This window comes from Lissotriton helveticus, chromosome 6 (genome assembly GCF_964261635.1).
Source record: "Lissotriton helveticus chromosome 6, aLisHel1.1, whole genome shotgun sequence".
NCBI lineage: Eukaryota > Metazoa > Chordata > Amphibia > Caudata > Salamandridae > Lissotriton > Lissotriton helveticus.
The window spans coordinates 9,477,418-9,498,259 of NC_136067.1; the positions used below are offsets into that span (position 1 = coordinate 9,477,418).

General features: G+C 47.1%; 1 protein-coding gene across 5 annotated transcripts in view; it reads left to right on the forward strand.

The window, feature by feature from the left end:
• KLC4 (kinesin light chain 4) overlaps positions 1 to 20,842 on the forward strand; it is a 411,746-nt gene that overhangs the window by 164,036 nt on the left and 226,868 nt on the right. For all 5 annotated transcript variants that reach the window (XM_078647261.1, XM_078647263.1, XM_078647262.1 and 2 more), the window contains exon 10: positions 479 to 531. In XM_078647261.1, coding sequence (XP_078503387.1) covers positions 479 to 531 — 53 coding nt within the window. The remainder of the gene's footprint in view (positions 1 to 478; positions 532 to 20,842) is intronic.

The window sequence follows — 20,842 nt, forward strand, 5'->3', positions numbered from 1 at the left end:
GGCTTCCCATTCATTCCTATGGGCCTCTAGGCCCATAGGAATCAATGGGGAAGGATTCCTTAATTGCGATTCGCAAATTGTGAATAGCAATTAAGTAAAATAAGGAATCGCAAAAAAATGTGCATAGCCGTTTGCGATTTCTTAATTGCGATTCGTTAATTTTCGCAATTAAGAAATCGCAAACGGGAACATTGATGCATGTGGCCGTTAGTTTCTAGCATTAGCATTTTGCAGTGTCAGGAATGTTGCAGTTAATAATTACATTTTTTTAAATTCAGTTCACACCTCAACCCTTCTGCCTTGCCAGGGCTGGGCTTCTTGAATACCAGGGCATTGCAACACACAGTATCAAACAAAATATTTTCAGATTTTTACGGCTGGCCTTTGAATTCTTTCTTCTGTATGCTGAATCTGTGAATGACGGCTGTGCCTTTTGGTATAAATGACATTATTGTTATCTTTAAACCCCACCCTGCAGATGACCACAAGCCCATTTGGATGCATGCTGAGGAGCGGGAAGAAATGAGCAAGGTAAGACCTATGATCACGCTGCCAGTAGTGTCTGCCGGATTCACAGCGACAGTGGGGCGGATGCCCGCTCTGGTCACTACATGAGTAATTAGAAGTGGGTGGGAGAGAAAGTCCTTACTTAAAGGTGATATCTTAATGCCTGAAAGTATCGGCAATTAAAGGCGAAAAAAAAACTCATTTTGATGAGTACTTCTACCCACAGATTCCTCACTTTAAGATTAGCCACAGGCGCTACAGACTGTATTCAGAAGATTTTTCAGCATAGGCCCTGAGGTCTAGTAGGTGGCATAGTTCCGTTCTGCGTGGTGTGCACTAGCCCCAGAAGTGACGACTGGAGGTGCATATAGATGCCACCTAAGCGCGCTGACATCAGTTTCATTTTTTTCTCTGCCTTCGTATGCGGATTCGGAGCTAGCTCCTAACTTCTCATCAGTTAACACGCCTTTTCATTTAACATTTCTTTACAGCGTGCTAGGGAATATGTCCCCTCCTAAAACTACATTGTTTAAGCATTGTAGGGACTATCCCAAACTAATGTCTGCGACAAGTCTCCAAGACATTTGTCTCTGATGATTGAGGTTGTGCCACCACTCCGTTGTACAAGGAGTGTCCCCTGATGCACCTGAAGGCTATCGGGACCGTGAAGTCAAGCTGTACATTGCTAAGCACTGAAGGTAGGCAACATAAGAGCCGCTCCTATTCGAAGTCAAGGACACAGATCCGGTCCCATAACAGGTCGCAGTCGTGATCTAAGTCCTCAGGTTAGTCAAAATCCCGAAAAAAAAGAAACACAAGACGTCCAACTGGGTTTCGTCCCAGCCTGGCCACTCTCCAAATGAGAAGTCGCTAGGGTATCCCCGTTCCCCACTGTCTCGATCTCTGTACCCGTTTGAACACCAGTTCTGCAACTGATTTCGATGCATCCCCGATTACTTAGTCAATTGGCGTCGCCACAACAGATTGAGGAGTATGAAGAGTTTAAGGAGACTCTTTATCTTCACCAACCTAGCAGCTCTTTGTGGCACGTATTTGGGCCCCATGGATCCATGAAGGCGGTAGATCCACCCTTTGGCCCCCTGTACCTCCTGAACGCGCTTTGGAATCTGCTCTTCGTCCCGGGACCGACTCCACGCCCCTCACCACAATCCATGCTAGTTCTTTCCACATAGACTCGAGAGGAGGATGTCCATCCCATAGCTCTGTCCAACTCAGATTTTCTTTTACCTCAATCTCTGCACACCCACCCGCATACCCTCTTACTCTGATGAAACAACGCCTTTGTCTAGGAGACACTTTTCAGTGCTCCAACAACTATTCAAATTGGACTCTGACCAGAGCCACCAGCTTTTAGTAATGAGGGTGGTAGGAGGAGGGAATTTTCACAATATAATGATGACAATTGTTTTGTGAACTTACAAGTGGCCAGTGGACTGGACACCTGTCCTGACTCAAGGCTGGTCTCTCCCGGCACTATGCCCCCCCTCACAAACTTCCATACCCAATCCCCCCACAGCCTTCCAGGGAGAAGTCTGCTACATTCGCCCCTGCTCAATGAGGCTCTGACGCACTCTAATGGGCGGTCAGACCAAACCTAACTCTTGTCCACCAGTAAGCAGACGGGCGGCATGTTGTCACAGACATTGAGGCAGAGGATGCTTTCTGGTGCTAGCCTCACCCGAAGGCCAGTCAACGGCAAGTGTTTGCGGAGAAGGTGCTCCCATGCATTATAGGTCACTGTGATCTACCCAGCAGTCTCAAAAGAATTTCAAGCCATGTACATCATGCGGTCTGTCCTTGACACAACACACGGCACAGACCGAGCAGTAGAAACTAGCGTGCTGCTCCTGCGCCATGCACCGATGTGAACCATGGGCCTCTCCAGTGACTTTCAGTCATCACTCAGTCAAATGCCTTTTGACTGGTCTCTTATCTCTTTCGAGAAGGCCAACTCTATCTTTGAACACATAAAAAGAGAGGTGAGCTACTGCACACTCCCTTGGTTTTTCAATACCTTCAAGGCAGAATCACCAATTACACCCTTTTCTAGGCATCGCTAGGGGATTACCCCCACCACCTCTTCCACCTACATCGGAAATACTGTCAGAGGACCAGTTCTCCAATTTGCTACAGAAGTCCCGGCTCTTTTGGATCAAGGAGCCATAGAGAGGGTTTCGGTCACCGAGTTTGGAACTGGGTGAAAATCCCATTATTTCTTAGTGCAGAAAAATGGCAGAGGCCTTCGCCATTTTTAAGATCTTTAACCCCTTAATTTCTTCCTGCTGAAGAACAAATGAAAGATGCTCACCCAGGCTCTGTCGGCCAAGGATGGTGGTGGTGCACCTTCAGGGTGCTTATTCCCATATCCCGTTCTGCAGCCTTCACAGATGCTACCTGCGGCTCAAGGTGGATCCGGAGCATGTTAAGTTTGCCATTCACCTCGGCAGTGCCCTTCTGGTGAAGGTGATACTGGTGCTCACAGAGTACATTCAGGTGTTGGGTGGGTACCAGTCTTCACCTACCTTGATGATGGTCTGTTGAAGGCAGGCTTTTCCCTGCCTCGGACCACGTCTGAAAGACGGTAAACCTCCTTACATCGTTGGAGTTCACTGTGAACGTACAAAGTAACACAGGACTCCTTCTCAGAGGCTCCTGAATACAGGGCTCTTTCGGAACAACAAGTCTATGACTTTTACGCTTTGATCCAGATGTTTCAGCCGAAGTCCTGGGTCTCAGGGAGGATGGCTTTGAGGCTTCTTGGCCTACTGGCCTATTGTATTCTGCTGGTCGACCATGCCAGGTGGCACATGCAGGCTCTACAGTGGGATCCAGAGACTCCGTGGGTCCAGCAACAAGGGAACCTGTCGAACTCCTTACAAGTTTCAAAAGAGACGGCAAAGGATCTGCTGTGGTGGCCGCTTGAATGTAATTGGTCCAGTGGCAAACGCCACGCCCTACCCCACCCAAGAGCTCACAGTGGTGACGGTGCATTACAGCTGGGGTGGAGAGGTCATCTGGGGGAGGTCATTTGAGGGGGGGATCAGAGGACTCTGGGCTCTGGAGGACACCCACCGCCAAATCAACATGCTTGAAATGTAGGCTGAATGCTCAGTGTTCAAAGCCTTCCTGTGGTCCATCAAAGGGAGACTGATTCAGGGTTTCGCGCTCAACACCACTGCTATTTGATGTTGCAATAAGCCAGGAGCCTGGGGTCGTAGGCTCTGTTCCAAGAGGGCCGGCACCTCTGGATCTGGCTGAATCTTCAGTGCATCTCCCTGATTGTACACCACCAGGGCGGACATTCTCAGCTGACGGCAGATCATGAATGGCCGCTACACCTGGAGGTGACGTAGGGTGTCTTCCAGCAACAGAGGAAGCACCGACTTGATCGCTTCACCACAACTGAGAACCCACAGCACATTTACACGTTGGAGTTCCCAAGAAGGATCTCTCGCCAAAACGCATTCTGCCTAGAGTTTAGCACCAACTCCTTTGTGCCTTCCTACGGCTAACTCTCCTTACCGGAGTTCTGAAGATCAGGAACGGCCAGGACCAAGTACTCCTAGTGGCTCAGGATTGTGCTACGAGATTGTGGTACCCAGAACCTCTGAGCATGAGTGTCTGTCTTCCAATCATGCTACTGCTTTAGGAGGATCTTCTATTCCTGCAGATGAACTGGGTTGTGCAACTAGCCTTCTCAATCTACTCCTCCATGCGTGGAGATAGAGCAACTTCACTTGAGCGACCTCCCAAATTAGTGTATTTCATCCTGGCAGGCAGGCAGGCCGGCGTTCTACAAAATCTGTTTATGCCTGGTGCTAGGGCAAATTTTTGGCTTGGTGTGGCAGCCGTACTGTGGATCCGTTGTAAGCTAAACTCTTGGATGTGCTATTGTGTGTTCTGTCTTTGGTCAACAAGAACTTGCAGTAGGCACTCCTAACCTATATTTGTTGGGCCTTTTAACTTTTTGCATTTGTCATACCAACTGTCGTCATTCCCTATGGATCCTGAAGACTGTCTTTCTGATCGCAATAGCCTCAGCCGTCGCTTGAGTGAGCTCCAAGCTCTTGTCAGTCGAGCCGCCCCACACCACCTTCTTTCCTTTCTACTGAAGATTGTGACTCACTTTCATGTCAGACAGTCGATCACATTTGCAACGTACTTTGCTCTGCCTCGCTCCTTGAAAGAGGAGGAGAGATGTCTTCCTTTCGACCCCAATAGTGCGTTCAGCTTTTACAACGATCGTACCAAAGACCATGGGGTGAACAATTACCCCTTTGCTTGGATAAAGAAAGGCAAAGCAGGGCGGAAATACATTTTCTCCAAGTAGATGGTCCTCTGCATTAATATCAGTTTTATGATAGCAAAAAGCAGTCTCCTGAAGGGTTGAGGGCCCATTCCTCCTGGCCGTGGCTACCACTGTGCTTGGAAGTGGAGTGCTAGCCCTGGATGTTTGACAGGCAGCAACGTGGCATCAGTGCTTATGTTTACCAAACTTGTCTGACTTGATAGCTAGGCAAATGGGAAGGGCATTTTGTTTGTTCGGTCCTGCAGGACTTTTTTGTCTGAATTATTCCAGACACCCACCATCAGGGAAGTCCTGCTTTGGTATCTAATCTAAAGTTGAGGAATATGTTGTTAAAAGTATCAATCAGAAGAACAAGTTGCTCGCCTTCAGTAATGCTCTTTCTGGTTGGTTCTGTATTAACCGCAGATTCCACAACAGCGCCCCACCCCCCAGTTTTGTGGAATGGACTCCTTTCCATGTAAAAAATTCCCAATTTAGAAATCTGCACTCTGGCATAAGATCAGAAGCTTTTGGGCTTTGCATTTGAGGGTGTGGACGATGTCCAGGAAGAAACTGATGTCTGCGCTTTTGTATACTGTCTATATCCGGCTCCAGCCGCCATTTCCATGGCAGAGCAGAGCTGCGTGGCTCTACTTGCTCGAGTGCAGGGGCAATGCTAAAAATCCTTCCAGATCCTGTCTGGTGCCTGGAGATAATCTAAAGGTGAGAAATCTGTGGTTAAAGAACGTTCCCATGAGAAAGCGTTACCGAAGGTAAGTAACTTGTTCTTCAAGGAGCCCTTCTAGGAACACCCACCAGCTCTTCGAAGCAGGTTGCTCTGTGCCCATTGCCTCTTACTGTAGTATGTTGTCCTGGGCGGGCATCAGGGCCTCTCTTTAGAGCTTGTAGGATGAAATGCACAAATGTGATACTTTTCAGATAATGTGGGGGTGATCTTGATTTGCTGGCCTTCTTGTTGGTGTCTCCTGGGACTTTTTTCTGGTGCGGTGGTACTTCTTGGTATTTCGGGTTACCTTGCTTTCCATCTCTAGTGGCCTTCTCTCTGGTGTCACCAGGCACCCTGCTTTCTGTTTTCTACTCCCAGCATTTCCCCTGGTGTCGGTGGTTGCTCTGCTTTTGTGCACTGGCTTTCTACTGTTGGCTTTCTCTCTGGTGTCACTAAATGCTCTGATCTTTCTTTGGTGTGGCCCTTGCTTCTTCCTGACAGCTACTCCTGATTTTAGATAGCTTGTTTATTTTGGGGGCACTGCAGCTGCTTGTAGAATGTACATCAGGGATGGGACGTCTGGTTTAAAAAGAAAAAGACTGAACACTATTCTGTATCCTGGGAAATGTGAATCACTGATAATCCGCTCTTCGCTTGTAGGAGTTTAGCTGTTGCTAGCTGGCACTCCGGGAGAGTTTCAGGTTTTGAATGCATACTGAAACCCCTCTCACAGTCACTGTTGTAGGTTATCACCCAGGCGTCACCTGTGTCAAAGGCCCTTGCGTGTTGTTAAATCCGTGCACACTAGAGAGCTTTGCCTTTGTTTAAAGGGGGGGGGATCACGGGCAGTAATCAGCACCCCCTTGTTGCTGAGCTGTGGCTCAGAAGTGAAATGGCTAGGCCACCTTTTTCAAGATCTCTTTCATCAGAAGCTAATGTAGCCTCATTATAATTCTTAGTGCCCGTCCGTGGTCTGTCAGGCATAAATATGGTATGGAACAAATCCGCCTGTGGCCTGGTTCCCGTTCTAGTTCCAAACTAGTAGTGTAACAAAATAAGTTGGCTGTTTATAGAAGGATTAGGTTTAAATGAATGTGCAGTATTACATGGGCTTAAAGGTGTAACTGTGTCTCTGCTGAGTGACTTTTCCAGTTTGCCATCAGTTAAAAATAATTATTAGTGCCTTAACACCTCTTAAGCAGTTGTGCTTCACTGGGCACCACCAGCGAGGTTTCTTCTGCTGGAAAGAGTTCCGGCTGAGATAATGCTGGAACATTCCCCCTCCAGCGATTGTTTGGAGAAGGGCTGGTATAAGTTCAGAACGAGCACAGGCCTTCCTTCTACCGTATTATAATGTTCTATATTTACCTGTTCTTGTAATGAACTGCAAGGAGAGGCTTCTGTCCTCTTTTACATTTGTTGCCTCCAGGCTGCAGTGCTCTGCTGCATTCCTTCTCTTGGCATCTCCAACTACTGCCCTCTTTAAAGTCAGCCCAAACCTTCGTAGGGCTTTGCATCTTGGATGGGCCCAGCACCAAGAGGGGCTCCACACCAGTAAACCTTTTGCCTCCTGGTTTAGAACCCTGATTGTCATCAGTGCTCGCAGCCTTCTCAAACCCCTCCTGCGTTTCAGCTCCACCCACCCTGTGACTGCACAACTTGTCGTAAATCTTCCCAGGATATAAAGGGGTAAAATTATGAAAGACCCAGTGAGCCTGCAGTGAGTAGCTTAATTAAACTTGTTATTCCAAGGACTGACTCTGGTCAAAGCCACTATGGCATGGGAAGGCTGTTTTCTGTGCCCTCTTTTTTCCGGTGTTGTGTTGTGTTTGCCTTCTCATAGCGCCAGGACGCCCCTTCGCTGGGGCAGCTGTGCGCTGTATAAATAAAAATAACATAACATAACAAGGGAGCAATGTCATGTGGCCATCGGTTTCGGCACATTGATGGATGTTGATGCACGCCTTCTTGGTCATGTGTTTCCTCAGGAGGCCTGCATCGCCCACCTGATGAACGCAGCATCGCAGGCACAAGTGGTAGTTCTCCAAGCTCTGTAATACACAAACCTTGAGTGACATTACACACAGAGGGTGAATTTAAGTAGACTAGTACTAACATACCAACTTGCGCCCCAACTGAAGGTGATGTGTCGAGAGGGAGGACAGAGTGCCGTGTACGGACATTGAACTGGTCATTGAGGGTGACCGGTCTAAAGATAGCAGAGTGTGCTGTGTATGGAAGTTGGAGCTAGTCTTTGAAGGGGATAGGTCCAGAGAGAGGGTGGAGAGTGCCGTGTACGGACATTGAGCTGGTCATTGAGGGTGACCGGTCTAGAGGGAGGGCGGAGAGTGCCGTATACGGGTATTGGAGCTGGTCATTGAGGGTGACCGGCCTAAAGATAGCAGAGTGTGCTGTGTATGGAAATTGGAGCTAGTCCTTGAAGGGGACATGTCTAGAGAGAGAGAGAGAGTGGGTGGGCAGTGCTGTGTATGGACACTGGAGCTAGTGTTTGAGGACGACAGGTCTAGAGGGAGGCTGTAGAGTGCCGTGTACGGACATTGAGCTGGTCATTGAGGGTGACCGGTCTAAAGATAGCAGAGTGTGCTGTGTAGGGACACTGGAGCTAGTGTTCGAGGGTGACCGGTCTAGAGGGGGCGTAGAGTTCTGTGTATGGACATTGGAGCTAGTATCTGAAAACGGCAGTCTAAAGAGGCAAGGGTGCTGGGTATGGGCGCCTGGGCTAGTCCTTGAAGTTGATGGACCTAGAGAGACATCAGAGTATGCTGTGTACAGACACTGGAGACGACCCTTGCGGTGTTGCCTTGCAGATCTCAACCCAGTGCCGTAGGTGGATAATAGTGAGGAAGCGTGCGTTGCTGCCATCGATGTGACCTGTTCGGTTAAACTGCCTTGGGCATTCTCGTTCTGTGGGGTTGTTCAATCCAGTATCATGAGCTTGAGATGTGTATCAAATGATAATGGTTAGATGTGGTGAGAGCCTGTCTTGCTTGCGAGCTCACACCTGACACCTTATTTTTATTTTTGATGTTCGCAGCACTCGAAGGTTAACGACGGAGTCGCAAGTGGGCAGAAAAGCAGCACATGACCTGCCACAGTTTACCCCTCCAGCCTGCACTCTCTGTATATTTATTAAAGTGGTAGAAATGACTCTGGCTCCAGGAGCAGTGGGTTACAATCGGGGGGTCTGGGAGAGAGGGCGGCATCGTCCTGTCCTCTTGTAGCCTTGTTCATTTACCAAATATTCGGCTGTCCGTCACAGACAGGACATAGCAGTGGAAGGGCTGACATGGCGGTTCGTCTAGACGGAGCACCTGGCACTTTATTTTGAGCATTCTCCCAAACAGGTGTCTTAAAGTAGCTTTCTCTGGGTATTTGACTGTGAATCATCATGTATTTTATGCACTATGAAGTCATTTAAGCGGCTGTGGAGTATTAAAGTCTTGTTATGTGCTGAAATCCATGGTGTTTTCTATGCCTTGTTGACTCAAACTGGGGTGGAGTATTGTGCATGCACCAGAGGAAGGCGAGTAAGGTGTGCTGTGATGGACGAGCAGTGAAACCATAAACATAGGGGGTTCTCCTCAAGCGCGGGAGAGCTGCAGAAGAACATATAGACCAAGACAACAAGTGAGAGCAGAGCTGTAAAAGAACAGAGATGTACACTCCTTTTTATGCGCACAAACACCCCTCCATCCTAAGCGGAAAAAAAATCTTTGTTAGTCATGGTGCATTAAGATTGAAGCAGTCATTGCTGTGTATTCCCTTAACTGATGATTTTGGGGTACTACAGCCCTGTCTGGTAGATTAACTACATACCTCGACTGACACCTTGAAGCCTGAGCTTCTACGCGTTGGCATCCACCACACTTTCAACTACATTTGTTGCTTTGTGCGTCTCCTACAATGTTGTTAGTATTGTGTGTGCTGTAGCGAGGCCTCATTTCTGTAAAAACCCAGTTGAAAGACTGTACCATGCTTTCAGGAGTCCTGCTCATTGAGAGCAGAAAACACTGAAGGACCAGCTGCTGTTGAGATCAGTCCTCTGAGGGGGCACCTTTGCTGCCTGCCAGGGGCGCTGCCAGGCTTCATCCAGCCAAGGCTGAGATCAGTACTCTGGGACTGTGAGTGGGCACCGTGGCTGCCTGCCCAGGTCGCTCTCAGGCTTCATCTAGCCAAGGCTGAATGCCCATGAAATCATGTGCTTTATTTTTTCTCTTTTAAATGGAAAAATAAAGAGGAGGTTGGTTGGAGCAGTGATGGTCCTCTGAATTGTGAAAAGCCATTTTTAGGTTGAGCCCTGAGACTGCGTGCAAGCGCTGCTTTGGGGTTGATCTGTGGTAATAGACTACAGGAGAGAAGCCACACCCACTCCCTGCCCTTCTGTTTCATTGGCTTGTGTCTTTGTCTTTTCTAAATGCTGCCTTCCAATTGGTTAATAGGCTTGCTAGTCCCGCCTTATGATAGCCATTTCATCATTTGTATCCTTCCATGGCTACTAGCCCCTTTACCTCTAGTGTTGAATGAGCACTAATTTCTTCTCGTGCCCTCACCCCCCTTCTCCGCACTCCCGTTGTTCGTGTCTTCTTGTCCCTCTCCCGCCCTCCCGTTTTCAATGCAATAGGTCTTGCGTAAATGCGAGTCCTATTGCATTGCAAATGCTTTTTTTTTCTTTTAGCAGATCTACGTGTGCATATGTTTTTTTTTTTTAATTGAAAGGGACTATTGCTGTTGTACGGACAGTTTGTTCATATTTCGAGAAATGCATTTTCTTTGAAAAAGGTGTTCGAGTCGACAACATCACAATAGATGAACTGAATTAGGTGCACGTGATGGAGAACTTGTTACAAGTTAGAACTGTTTGTCTTCTCTATGGTGTCACCAGTTCAATCAGCGTAGGTTATGTTTCTGAGACTTTTCTGGGGTTTGCTTTTCCTGTCTCTTACACAGACTGCTATCTGTGAGCTTGGTCTGTTTTCCATCCTTGACATACGTAGGTTCTTTAATGTCTCAATTCCCTTCCACCTTCTTCCCTGCAGCTTGTTTTTTCCCATCTCATGTTTTGATAGTGTTCTATTTATGTTACGTGTTCCTTATCTGCTTGTACGTCTTAAAGATTTTCCTCCAAGGCCCCTCTATGAATAGTTGGAGGATTTCTTTGTATCTGTTTAGTGGTTGCGGGTGAGAGATCTGGTGAGGCACTTTGCTGTTGAAGTAGTCGCAGTTCTTCTGGGAGGTGAGGTTGTGCGTGGTCACTGGCAGGCAGCAGCCTTGTCACCAGTCTACACTAGTAGAGGAGAGTTCTTGGGTTGGGCTTCTGTCCAGTTAATTAATAGAAGACTGAGAGAGAGCACCAGGAAATGTAAACTCTTGTCACAAGTGCACCCTGGAAGGCACCAATGTACAAGAACTGATGAGCATTGCAGGTAGAGCATAATTACAAATAGACAACAAGGCACCAATGTACAAGAACTGATGAGCATTGCAGGTAGAGCATAAGTACAAATAGTCAACAGGAGAACAATAAACAAGGGAAAGTAGGTCATAGTTAGGAGGATGTGGATGAAGCTACCTTAACCCCTTCCACGCTCATGACGAGCTGGGCTCGTCATGCAGTAGCCTGCTCACACGCTCATGACGAGCCCAGCTCGTCATGAATAATGGGTTTTTGAAAATCCCAGCGCATGGTTGTAAATCTGCGAGCATCGATGCGGTTAAAGACGGGGGCAGTAATTACACGCGTGTTGAGGAGAGTACAAACGTTTCATGCGTAAGAAGTGCTAGAGCTAGAGCAGAGGTGAGATAAACGAAAGATATGTAAGTGGAGCGAGTCATCTCAGTTGTAACAATATAGGAGGACGAATACCGTAGAGAAAGGATGAGGAAAGAAGCAGGAAGTGCAAAAGTGAACGGAGGGACCGTATAGGTTTTAGAGAACATTAAATTGATCTCTTCCGAAAGTAAACCGTTCTGTTTCAGCATCACCCGTGTTTGAGTCTCATGGGGCACCCTTTCTTCTGCCTATGACATTCTTCATTAATAGGCTAAACATGCGACATGGAGCCTTCCAGGCTATATTTTCTTCATGTTTTCTGCTCCCTAAAGTTTAGGTTTTCTCCCATTGCAGCAGGTGTTTGGCTTTTTGCTCGATTGCCATCTTGTGCATTGATCAAAAAGAAAATATTTGAAACATATCCTGTGTAGGAAATTGAGTTTGTCTGCACGTTTGGAAATGCCAGTTATCAGTTACCCGTAAATAGATCTGCAGTTATTTTGAAATGATTTGTTCTGGGATCCCAGCGATGTTCTGTATTTATGAATATTTCTGCCTCACGAGTTGTGGTCCACTCAACCTTGGAATTCACCTGAGTTTGAAGAGGAGCAGTTTCCTTTCACCTAGACGTCTTCATGGAATGAAAGTTTTCAGAAAGAGATTCTAGACCAAAGAAAGAAATCCACTATGTAAAGGCCATCGATAACGGCCTTAGCCTCACCTTCTTTGTTCTTGGGCTGCAGGGTTCCCTTTCAAGCGGTATAACCTCGTGGCATATGCGCCTCAATCCAGTTTGCAAGGCGTGGCATCTTATTGTCCGGAGCAGCTTTTACACGTCTAAGAAGTGCTCCTGCCTTGGAACCACTCTGAACAGGCTCTCAACTCTTTTTAGTTGAACAAGTTTCTAAGTGCATATTCCATAAAGAAAAGCAAGCTGGTGTGTGCCAGAACCCCTCTGTCCTGGGTTGACCTTGGCACCTCCAAGAATCTTGGTACCACATCAGTGATTATTTGAAGGAAGTTTGCACAAGTACATTTGCTGAAGATTTCCAAAGAGTCCAGGTAGGAATATATCTACAGATTTTTACTTTTGGAAATTCTGGGGCTTTTGCATCTAAACACTGGTGGATTATGAAGAGAGTCGACCAGGATCTCCGGCTTAGAATATCTGGCCAGTGGAGCAGGTCCCAAATAAGCCTGGATACGGTAAAACGGGAGGAAAGCGTAACAAGGTGCTTGATGCGGGATTGTTCATAGGTTCTCACAAAGATAGATATTCCAAAATAGAGAAAGAGAGGAGTGTAATCTAGCTCCTGTGACTGCTACTATCACTGCGTTTCTGCTTTCCATGGGGTAGTGGCACAGTGGGTCCAGGATAGCACAGTCAAAAGGTAGAAGATTAGACGACTGGCTGTTTATTGTCCGTTTCTTATCTCATTTGAGTCCAAGGCTTGTGACATATGATTCAGATGCTGGAAGAGGACCGGGGTGGCACACCAGAGGGGAGGAGCAGGCAGAGGAAGGGTTTCCATCTGCTAGGATCTCAGTTTGTTCCATGTTAAACTTTAACCAGTTTTGGTCGATTTACCTTTCTACTACGTTCAGTAAAACAAGGGTGACGTTGGCTGATTGAAAATCAGCAGAGTATCATCCGCATAAGTGCTGAATCTGCACCCAGAAGCGCTGACTACTTACCTACGCGGAAGAGTGTACGTGTGAAATTAGGATGGAGCCCTGTCGAACGCCTGTGGCTATTGGAACAGAAGCAGTAGTAAGGTTCCCTAGAATGTTTACTTGTAATCTGTTTTCCAAGAAAGAGATACAACCAAGCTAAGCCAATGTAGATCATGCACCAACTTTTTACTCGAAAGTAATATTTTTCAAAAGCTGCCATTAAATCTAATAAAATTGGAGCAGAGGTAACGTTATGAGCACCACCTGTCCTAAAGCGATCCAGAACCGACAAGTTATCACTGTCGGCTGCCCGTTTTCACATGATCTAGTGGTCCACTCCGCTGATAGTTTCCACGATCATCTTCGCCTGTTTCCTAGATACTAGAGAGGGCTTTTTGAACACTTTGTAAACCTATTGCGTATACTTTGACTGAATTGTTGTGGTTACCATAAACTACTTCACTTACAATTTGTGCATGAAGATTACTAAACTTTCTTTGGCAGCATCAGCTCTCACACAGACATGAGAACTTGGGATTATGCGACTACTTGTGGCCCTACACGGTCCTGGTGTATTGTAGAGAGGACGTTGGCTGACCTTGGCACTCCACTAACATTTGGCCCGGAGGGATTAGAGACGGTAAATAAGAGCATGATGCTTTGGCAACAGTGCAGAGACTGATAACGAAGGTTGGTTGAGGGAAGTTTTTCATGGTGAAATGAACTTCACCTGCCTTTCGCCGTATGTGTGTTTACTGTTCTGCGCCCTGGGCAGACGCCCAAGTGAGATCTTGGCATCCACAGCGTTGTACATTGTACCTGTTGTTAAAGATTAGATATTGCTATTTTTTCCATCGCTCTCTCATTATTGCTGGATTTGCAATGGGACAATAGTTGTGGATTTGACTTTGGTCTCAGTTGTCTGCTTTATAGTGAAGGAATGATGTTGGGAGCTTTACTGTTCCTGGAATACTTAGTTATGATGCTTTGACAAGCACTCTGTATCTTCTTTGATTGTGTCTTACCGGCCTACCTTGTGAACTGCTGTTTTTTTTCAATTTGACATTGGAAACCGGTTATTTTCCGCAGTATGTAGTTATGTGTCAACAGCGTGAAAGGACTGCCTCAAAGAGAGGCAGCCGAGCCGAACTACTTCAGACAAATGTTGGTGGCCAGTGGACTATTCAGAGGACTTGGGCCTCACCAGAAGAAGTTGTGATCCTTCCTTTGTGAGCTAGCCCCTGAGGCTCCCAGGAAAGGACAAAGCCACAACTGTTTCTGAAGATTATACATGATTGAACATGTGTTGTTGGACCAAAACCTTGAGGCGCTCCTAGGCCTCAGTTCTAGTCTGTTCAATACCAAGAGACTTTCTATTGACTTTGTTGGAACAAAGGATTCGTATTTGTGGGTGCAACGTAAGAAGTGTGCACAGCTTTTGTCACGATCAGCCCAGGGTGAAGGTAAGCCGGTTACACTAGAAGGGTCTATGCAGTGAAGGTTCCCAGTTTGACTCCTTTCAGCAGAGCTGTCAACCAGAGATTGTACTCGGTTTGTTTTCATTTCCCACAGCTTTTGACATTCCTGAGCACTGTACATAACTGGTGTTACTGTCGCCCAGTTTAGTGGTACTCACTGTATTGGCCTCAAAAGGATGAAACACTCAGTCATCCCAGCAGAATTTAAGCTAATGACCTCCAGGTCATACCAGATGATGAGAGTGAACACGTAGATCGCGGAGCAATCTTGTCGGCTCTGCAAAGTTGTTTGGGGCAGAGAATAATCGCCTTAAAACTAGAGCCAGCACATAGTGGTGTGCTTCAAGAGGATACAGTCATCTGGGGTTTCAGTAAGGAAGGCAAAGTTTGGAGGTGAAATATTGGATTTAAACGATCTCTTCCTCTTCCCCTGGTCTTACCCATTGGGCTTTTCTTTGGCAAGCACAGTATCTGTTCATTCCAAGTCGTGTGCCCATGGGATATGGGTTTGAGATCGCAGTAGAGCCCTTCACTGAAGTTTGCAAGAGTGCATGAATCACATGTAGGTCTTAAGTTTGACCCAGATCAGAGTACTGCACTTACTATCTCTGGGAAAAATCATTTTGAGTGTATTGAGAACCAAAAAAAGAACAAGATTAAATGCCTAAGCCTTCAATCTGATAAAAATGTCTATAAAATGGAAAGCTTTAGATTAGAAAAGTAGATGTGATGGACAGATTCTGCTGAAGTGGCCAACGTGCCCTAAGGTTGCTGACCGGCACTGAGGTCACCTTTTTCTCGCTCTCGCTTTACCTGTCCCTCTCGCCCTCTTTCCCCTTCTTAAAATCTTTCCCTTGTTCTTTGATGTCTTACTGGCCAGCATAGCTCACTCTTTTCATAGATATTTCTATTCTTACTTTTCTCAATATATTGTATAACAGCATTTAGAATCCTATGTGTATAGCCATTTAGGTTACTTCCTCCATCTGCACTACATAACTTTGCTTCACACATGACATCAAAAAAGAGATCCAAAATAAATGAAAGTGCAGCACAAATCAGATTTGTTATGTAAATAGTGGAAGTTTCATCTCTTGGTTGTTCAGCAATCCCCCCTCCAGCAAGCCCTCATTCTGCATTATCAATTCCAGGACTGCGGTGAAATATGCTTCCAAACTTCAAGGTCTAGTGACCCATTTTCCCACTCTTCACCGGGAACGTTCCAACCCTTCTCTAAGAAGTTCTTTTGGAAGGGCTGGGGTCACAGATTCCAGAATCCTATAATATCTTGCTTGCATCCCAGGCAGTGGGTATTCTGATTTCTTCCTGGTATCACCCAAAACTATGGTTAAAAGAGTTCATTTTCAGTTCTACACCTACAATCTCCTTCATCTTGGTGATTGTTTTCTCCCAGAAAGATTGGATTACCTCCCAACGCCACCACCCAGACATGGTGCCTCTTTCCTAACCGCATCGCCAGCACTCCGGTGGGAAAATAAACAATACATGGAGGTGAATAAAAGTTAGAAGCATTCTTAATGTTTTTATACCCATTTTCTTTGTTGGGTACATATATTGACTATGCAGCTCAGTCCTATATGTAGATTTACGAGGGCTCATCTATTTTTCTCCCTAGTTCTTCTTCCCATTTAACTGCATCTGGGGATTTAAATTCAGTTAATGAGATCTCAAGATAACGAAACACCCGTGTTATGCCTGTTATTTTGTTTTTTTTGTCTCATGGTCCTTTCATAGAGACTATAGGTGTTAGGTTTCTAATGGCAGAAACCTTGTGTACCAATATAGTACTTGTGTGCATCAGAAGGTATTTAGCTCGTCAAAGTTCCACTGACGGCATATTTTAGAGGAGAGCACACTTGCTGTATTTCTTCTTGGTTGCCTTTCTTTGCTGTGAACAATATTAATCAAGGTACTTTATCATATGATACATGGATGTTGCTGTTTGCTGCCAAAATGCATCTAATTATTACATTCTAGTTAAAATCAAGATTTCCTTGACAGTCACACATTCAGTAAACATGATTTAGTGATGAAAATGCAAAATCACAGTGTGCCTTTAGAAAGAACTGAAATGTCTTAGATTTCTAAGTTCTCAAAAATCTTAATGTCACTTTGTGTTTGTTTTATATGTTGTTGATCATCCAATAAATCGATTTGAAAATGGTCTCTGTGTTGCGTCTGGTTGTGTTGGTGGTGAGGTGTTGTCTGCATTCTGTGTGTCCAGCTGGATGTTAGTTGGAAGAGTCTGTATTCTGTGACCATCTAGATCTTTTCTCTAGGTGGCTGATTCCTGACGCCAGTTTAGTGGGTCCTAGAGGAGGAAGGTTGTTTATCATGGGGGGTGGACATTGAAACACAGATTGTGGACTACCCAGAGGGCTATCAGACTGCATTACTCAACAGCGTCCCAGTCTCGGCAAAGAAACGAATGATAGCTTAGAGCAGTTGTTTGCTGGTGGTTGTCTGGTGTGAGTTTATTGCTTGAGGTGAAGTGTTGTTGGTGAGTTTCTGTTCTGAATGGGGCTGCTTGGAAGGTGCAGGTCCTCATGCAAGGACATAAAATAGATGTGTAAAAACCTATTTGTATAGCGCACAGTGCAGAAGGAGTATCCGATCAGTAGAGCGACCAAACTAGAGGAATTAACCGAACAAGCAGGTTTTAAGATTCTTCATAAATAAAGAGTAGTAGGATTTAGCACCAAGGTGCAGTGGGATTGCATAGTATGGACTACGGAGGCAGAACCATAATAACGCCAACAACATACGTCTGGATGAGGCTGTTGAAGAGCACAGTGTCAGATACTCAAGCCTTTGAAACGGACCAATTGGCAGAAGGATACCAATGGGTGGTTTTAAGGTGGTCAGAGTAGGCACATCTTGGGAAGATGTCCTAAGAGAAGTTGAGTAACTAGATATGTAATATGTTTAGGAAGACCTTAAAGGGAATTCCCTTAAAAGACGGTATGATTACAAAAAAACCCAGATAATTTCAGGAGCAAAAAACTCGAGTACTTTAAATTGACCTGAAAACATAGTACAGAATACAAATCAGGTGGTTTGTTAGTGAATCATCTCGATCAGAAACTGTTAGAAATTCATCTAATTGAACTTTGGCACTACTCAGAACTATCAAAGGCATAGTGGAACCAGTCACTACTGGGAAGAGGTGTGGCTGACTCCGGAACCCGGGGGCTCACGGTTCGATCGCCGACGGCAGATCAGCCCAGCACTGTGTGACTCTGTGCAATAGCTCGCTTAATCTTCCCGACGGCCCCCAGTGCCTTGACTCCCTCAGGTACTTGTTGCTTTACAAATACGGGCAATTACATTTACTACTCCTACATGCAGCAAGTATCTAATGACTATTGCAAAGTATTTGCAGATTTTATAAGAATAAGATTTAGGCTATTGATTAAGCAATAATGGAAGATGATAAAGGTAGGTATAGAAGCATATCTGTCTGGGAAGATATCCAGGCTGGCAAACAGTGCTTTCTGAGATCTTTCTGTAGACTAGGCTCTTTAAGTCTAACAAAGATAAAATTCCCGAATTGTGCTGGTGTTGAAAGAGGTTCTTATTCTTTTCTCTTCATATAAATTGATTATTTCATTAGAACGGTCCGGTGGGCCCACGGATAAATATGGCCTCTCTTGAGGACACCGACCCAAAGAATGACAGGCCTACTTCTAACGCCCCTTTTCTTTTTTTATTTCAACATCTGTTTATTAAGCCTCAGTTGGAGACACACATAAGAAAAGGGTCACAGTGACACAGCGATAAGCCTACAACCCTCATGGGGCCGGCCGCGTGAAAGAGTTCGTGGTGCGAAGTCTGCATAAATCGAAATGTCCAATCACACTTGCCGATCTGCACATCAAAGTCCATCAAGATCCCACGAAGTCAGTCAGGAAGGGGGCCAAAAAGCGCTGCCCGGTACATCCCATTGATACCCCGCCTTATATATCTTCCCGCGGAGCGGGTAGGTACAAACATAATAAACAGAAACAAATAACCGGCCCTAGGGGCCCAACAGTCAACCAGAGGCCTAAGAGAAGGCCGTCAAAAGAGTAAAGCAGAGGTTAGAAGGAGAAGAGAAGAAGAGCAGGGGAAGAGTAGGGGGAGGTAGGGGAGACAGGGGAGACAGTCACCGCGGCGGGGGCGTTACAAGTTGCGAGGGGTATAGGGGAGCACCGCATCTTCCACCAATTGCAATGTTCGCATCGATGGGGGCATATTCCTAGCGTATTCGCTCCTGCAAAGGTAAGCTACTAGTGGCCTCCAAACCTTTTCAAAGCGGGTCGTGCGAGACTGCAGCCTGGCCGAGAGCAATTCCATAGTAATGACTTGCCACAGTCTGCCGAACCACACAGCTAGAGGGGGGGCCTCCACCTTCTTCCAGTACAGAGCGATAAGTTGTCTGGCGGCACCCAACATTTGCATCGCTAAGGTCCAGTCACTGCGGGTCAAGGCCAGCAGGTCAACAGGCTTGAGTCCCAGCAGTATCGTGCTAGCAGCATCAGGCAGGGGAAATCCCAGCACCCCCCGAATGTGGCTCAACACCTCCTTCCAAAAGATAGCGATTACAGGGCAGGTCCACCAAATGTGCATGAAGTCACCTGGCACATGATGGCATCTCCAACAACCGGGCGGCACAGAGGGAAACATCTTGTGCAGGCGTTGGGGCGTATAATACCACAGCGTCATTACCTTGTACGCATTTTCCTGTTGCGGCACACTGCGATATACCTTAGGAACATCCCTCCAGAGGCGGGACCACTGCGCATGATCAATATCAGCACCCAGAGTCTCCTGCCAACGACGCTGATACGGGTGAGCAGGGTGTGTAGAAGGATGTTGCAGAATCTGATAAATTTTTGATATAAGGCCCTTCGCGCCCGCACCGGAGCGGGCCAGCCTCTCGAATGGGGTGAAGGCCCGAGTGGCCCCCGGGTACATCGCATCCGACAGGGCCCAGTGACGCAACTGCAGAAACTGTAATTCAGCCTCTGGGGGAAGATGGAACTCCTCTCTACAATGGCCAAAGGACTTAATGGAGCTTCCGTCAAAGAGATCCGTAAGGACTTTGCAGTCTTCTCGTGTCCACCTGCGAAAGGCGGTAGTGTGGTTAGCCGGAGGGAACCACGGATTATCCTCTATGGGGGTGTGTGGCGAGGGGAAAGTCGTCAGGCCCTTTCGCACCGCCACCTTGTCCCACACGTCCAGGACCGTTCTAGTGGGAACCGCCATATAAGCACTAGGGGCCCTTCCCGCCCTATGGGTCCAAGCGAGGTTCCAGATCGTGCGACCCGTGACTGCCCGGTCCAGATGTAGCCACCCCTTCTCACTCCGTCTAATCCCCCACTCGATGACAAACCGCAAGTGGGCGGCCCAATAATAGTCCACCAGATTCGGGCACCCCAGCCCTCCACGATCCCGCGGGGCCATGAGGAGTGCCTGGGAGAAGCGGGGTCTCTTGCCCCCCCAGATGAATTTAGTACAGTGCTTTTGCAAGGCTCTAATCTTCGGCAGAGGGATAGGCGTAGGAAGGCATTGGAACAGGTAGAGTATTTTAGGCAAGATAGACATTTTGACCGCATTCAGTCTGCCCAGCCAAGAGGGGGTAAGAGGTTTCCACCGTTGCAGATCAGCGAGAACGGATTTGCGGCATTCCGCCCAGTTGAGCGCCGACCAGCCGTCCAAAGAGGGAGTCAGGGAGAGGCCGAGGTATCGGATATGTTGGTCCGTCCACCGGTAGGGGCACAGCACTTCCAGGGGAGGAACCTCGGTCGGAGGGATCGTGAGGTTAAGCACCCACGATTTATCGTGATTAATTTTCAGACCTGAGGCGCTTTCGAAGGAACAGAGCACCTCATGCAGCGCCGGCAAGGACCGTTGCGGTTCCGTCAGAGTGAGGATAAGGTCGTCTGCGTATAACGCCACTTTATGGGACTGCCCCCCCATCTGAACGCCGCAGATGTTCGGGTTTCGCCTGATCAGGTCCGCCAGTGGTTCAATCCCCAGGGCGAACAGCAATGGCGATAGAGGGCAGCCCTGCCGTGTCCCTCTGCCAATGGCAAACGGATCCGTCAACCTCCCATTCACCCTGACCCTCGCCCTCGGCTCCACATAAGGTGCCATGATCCTGGCCACCATCCTTGGGCCGAGTCCTATCCTACAGAGGACCGCCTGGAGGAACCCCCAATCCACGCGGTCAAACGCCTTCTCAGCGTCTAACGACAGGAGGCACGCCGGAATGTGCCAATGATGTACCTTCCCTACCAAGTGTGCCAGTCTCCGCACATTGTCTGCCCCTTGGCGGCCCCGGATGAAGCCCA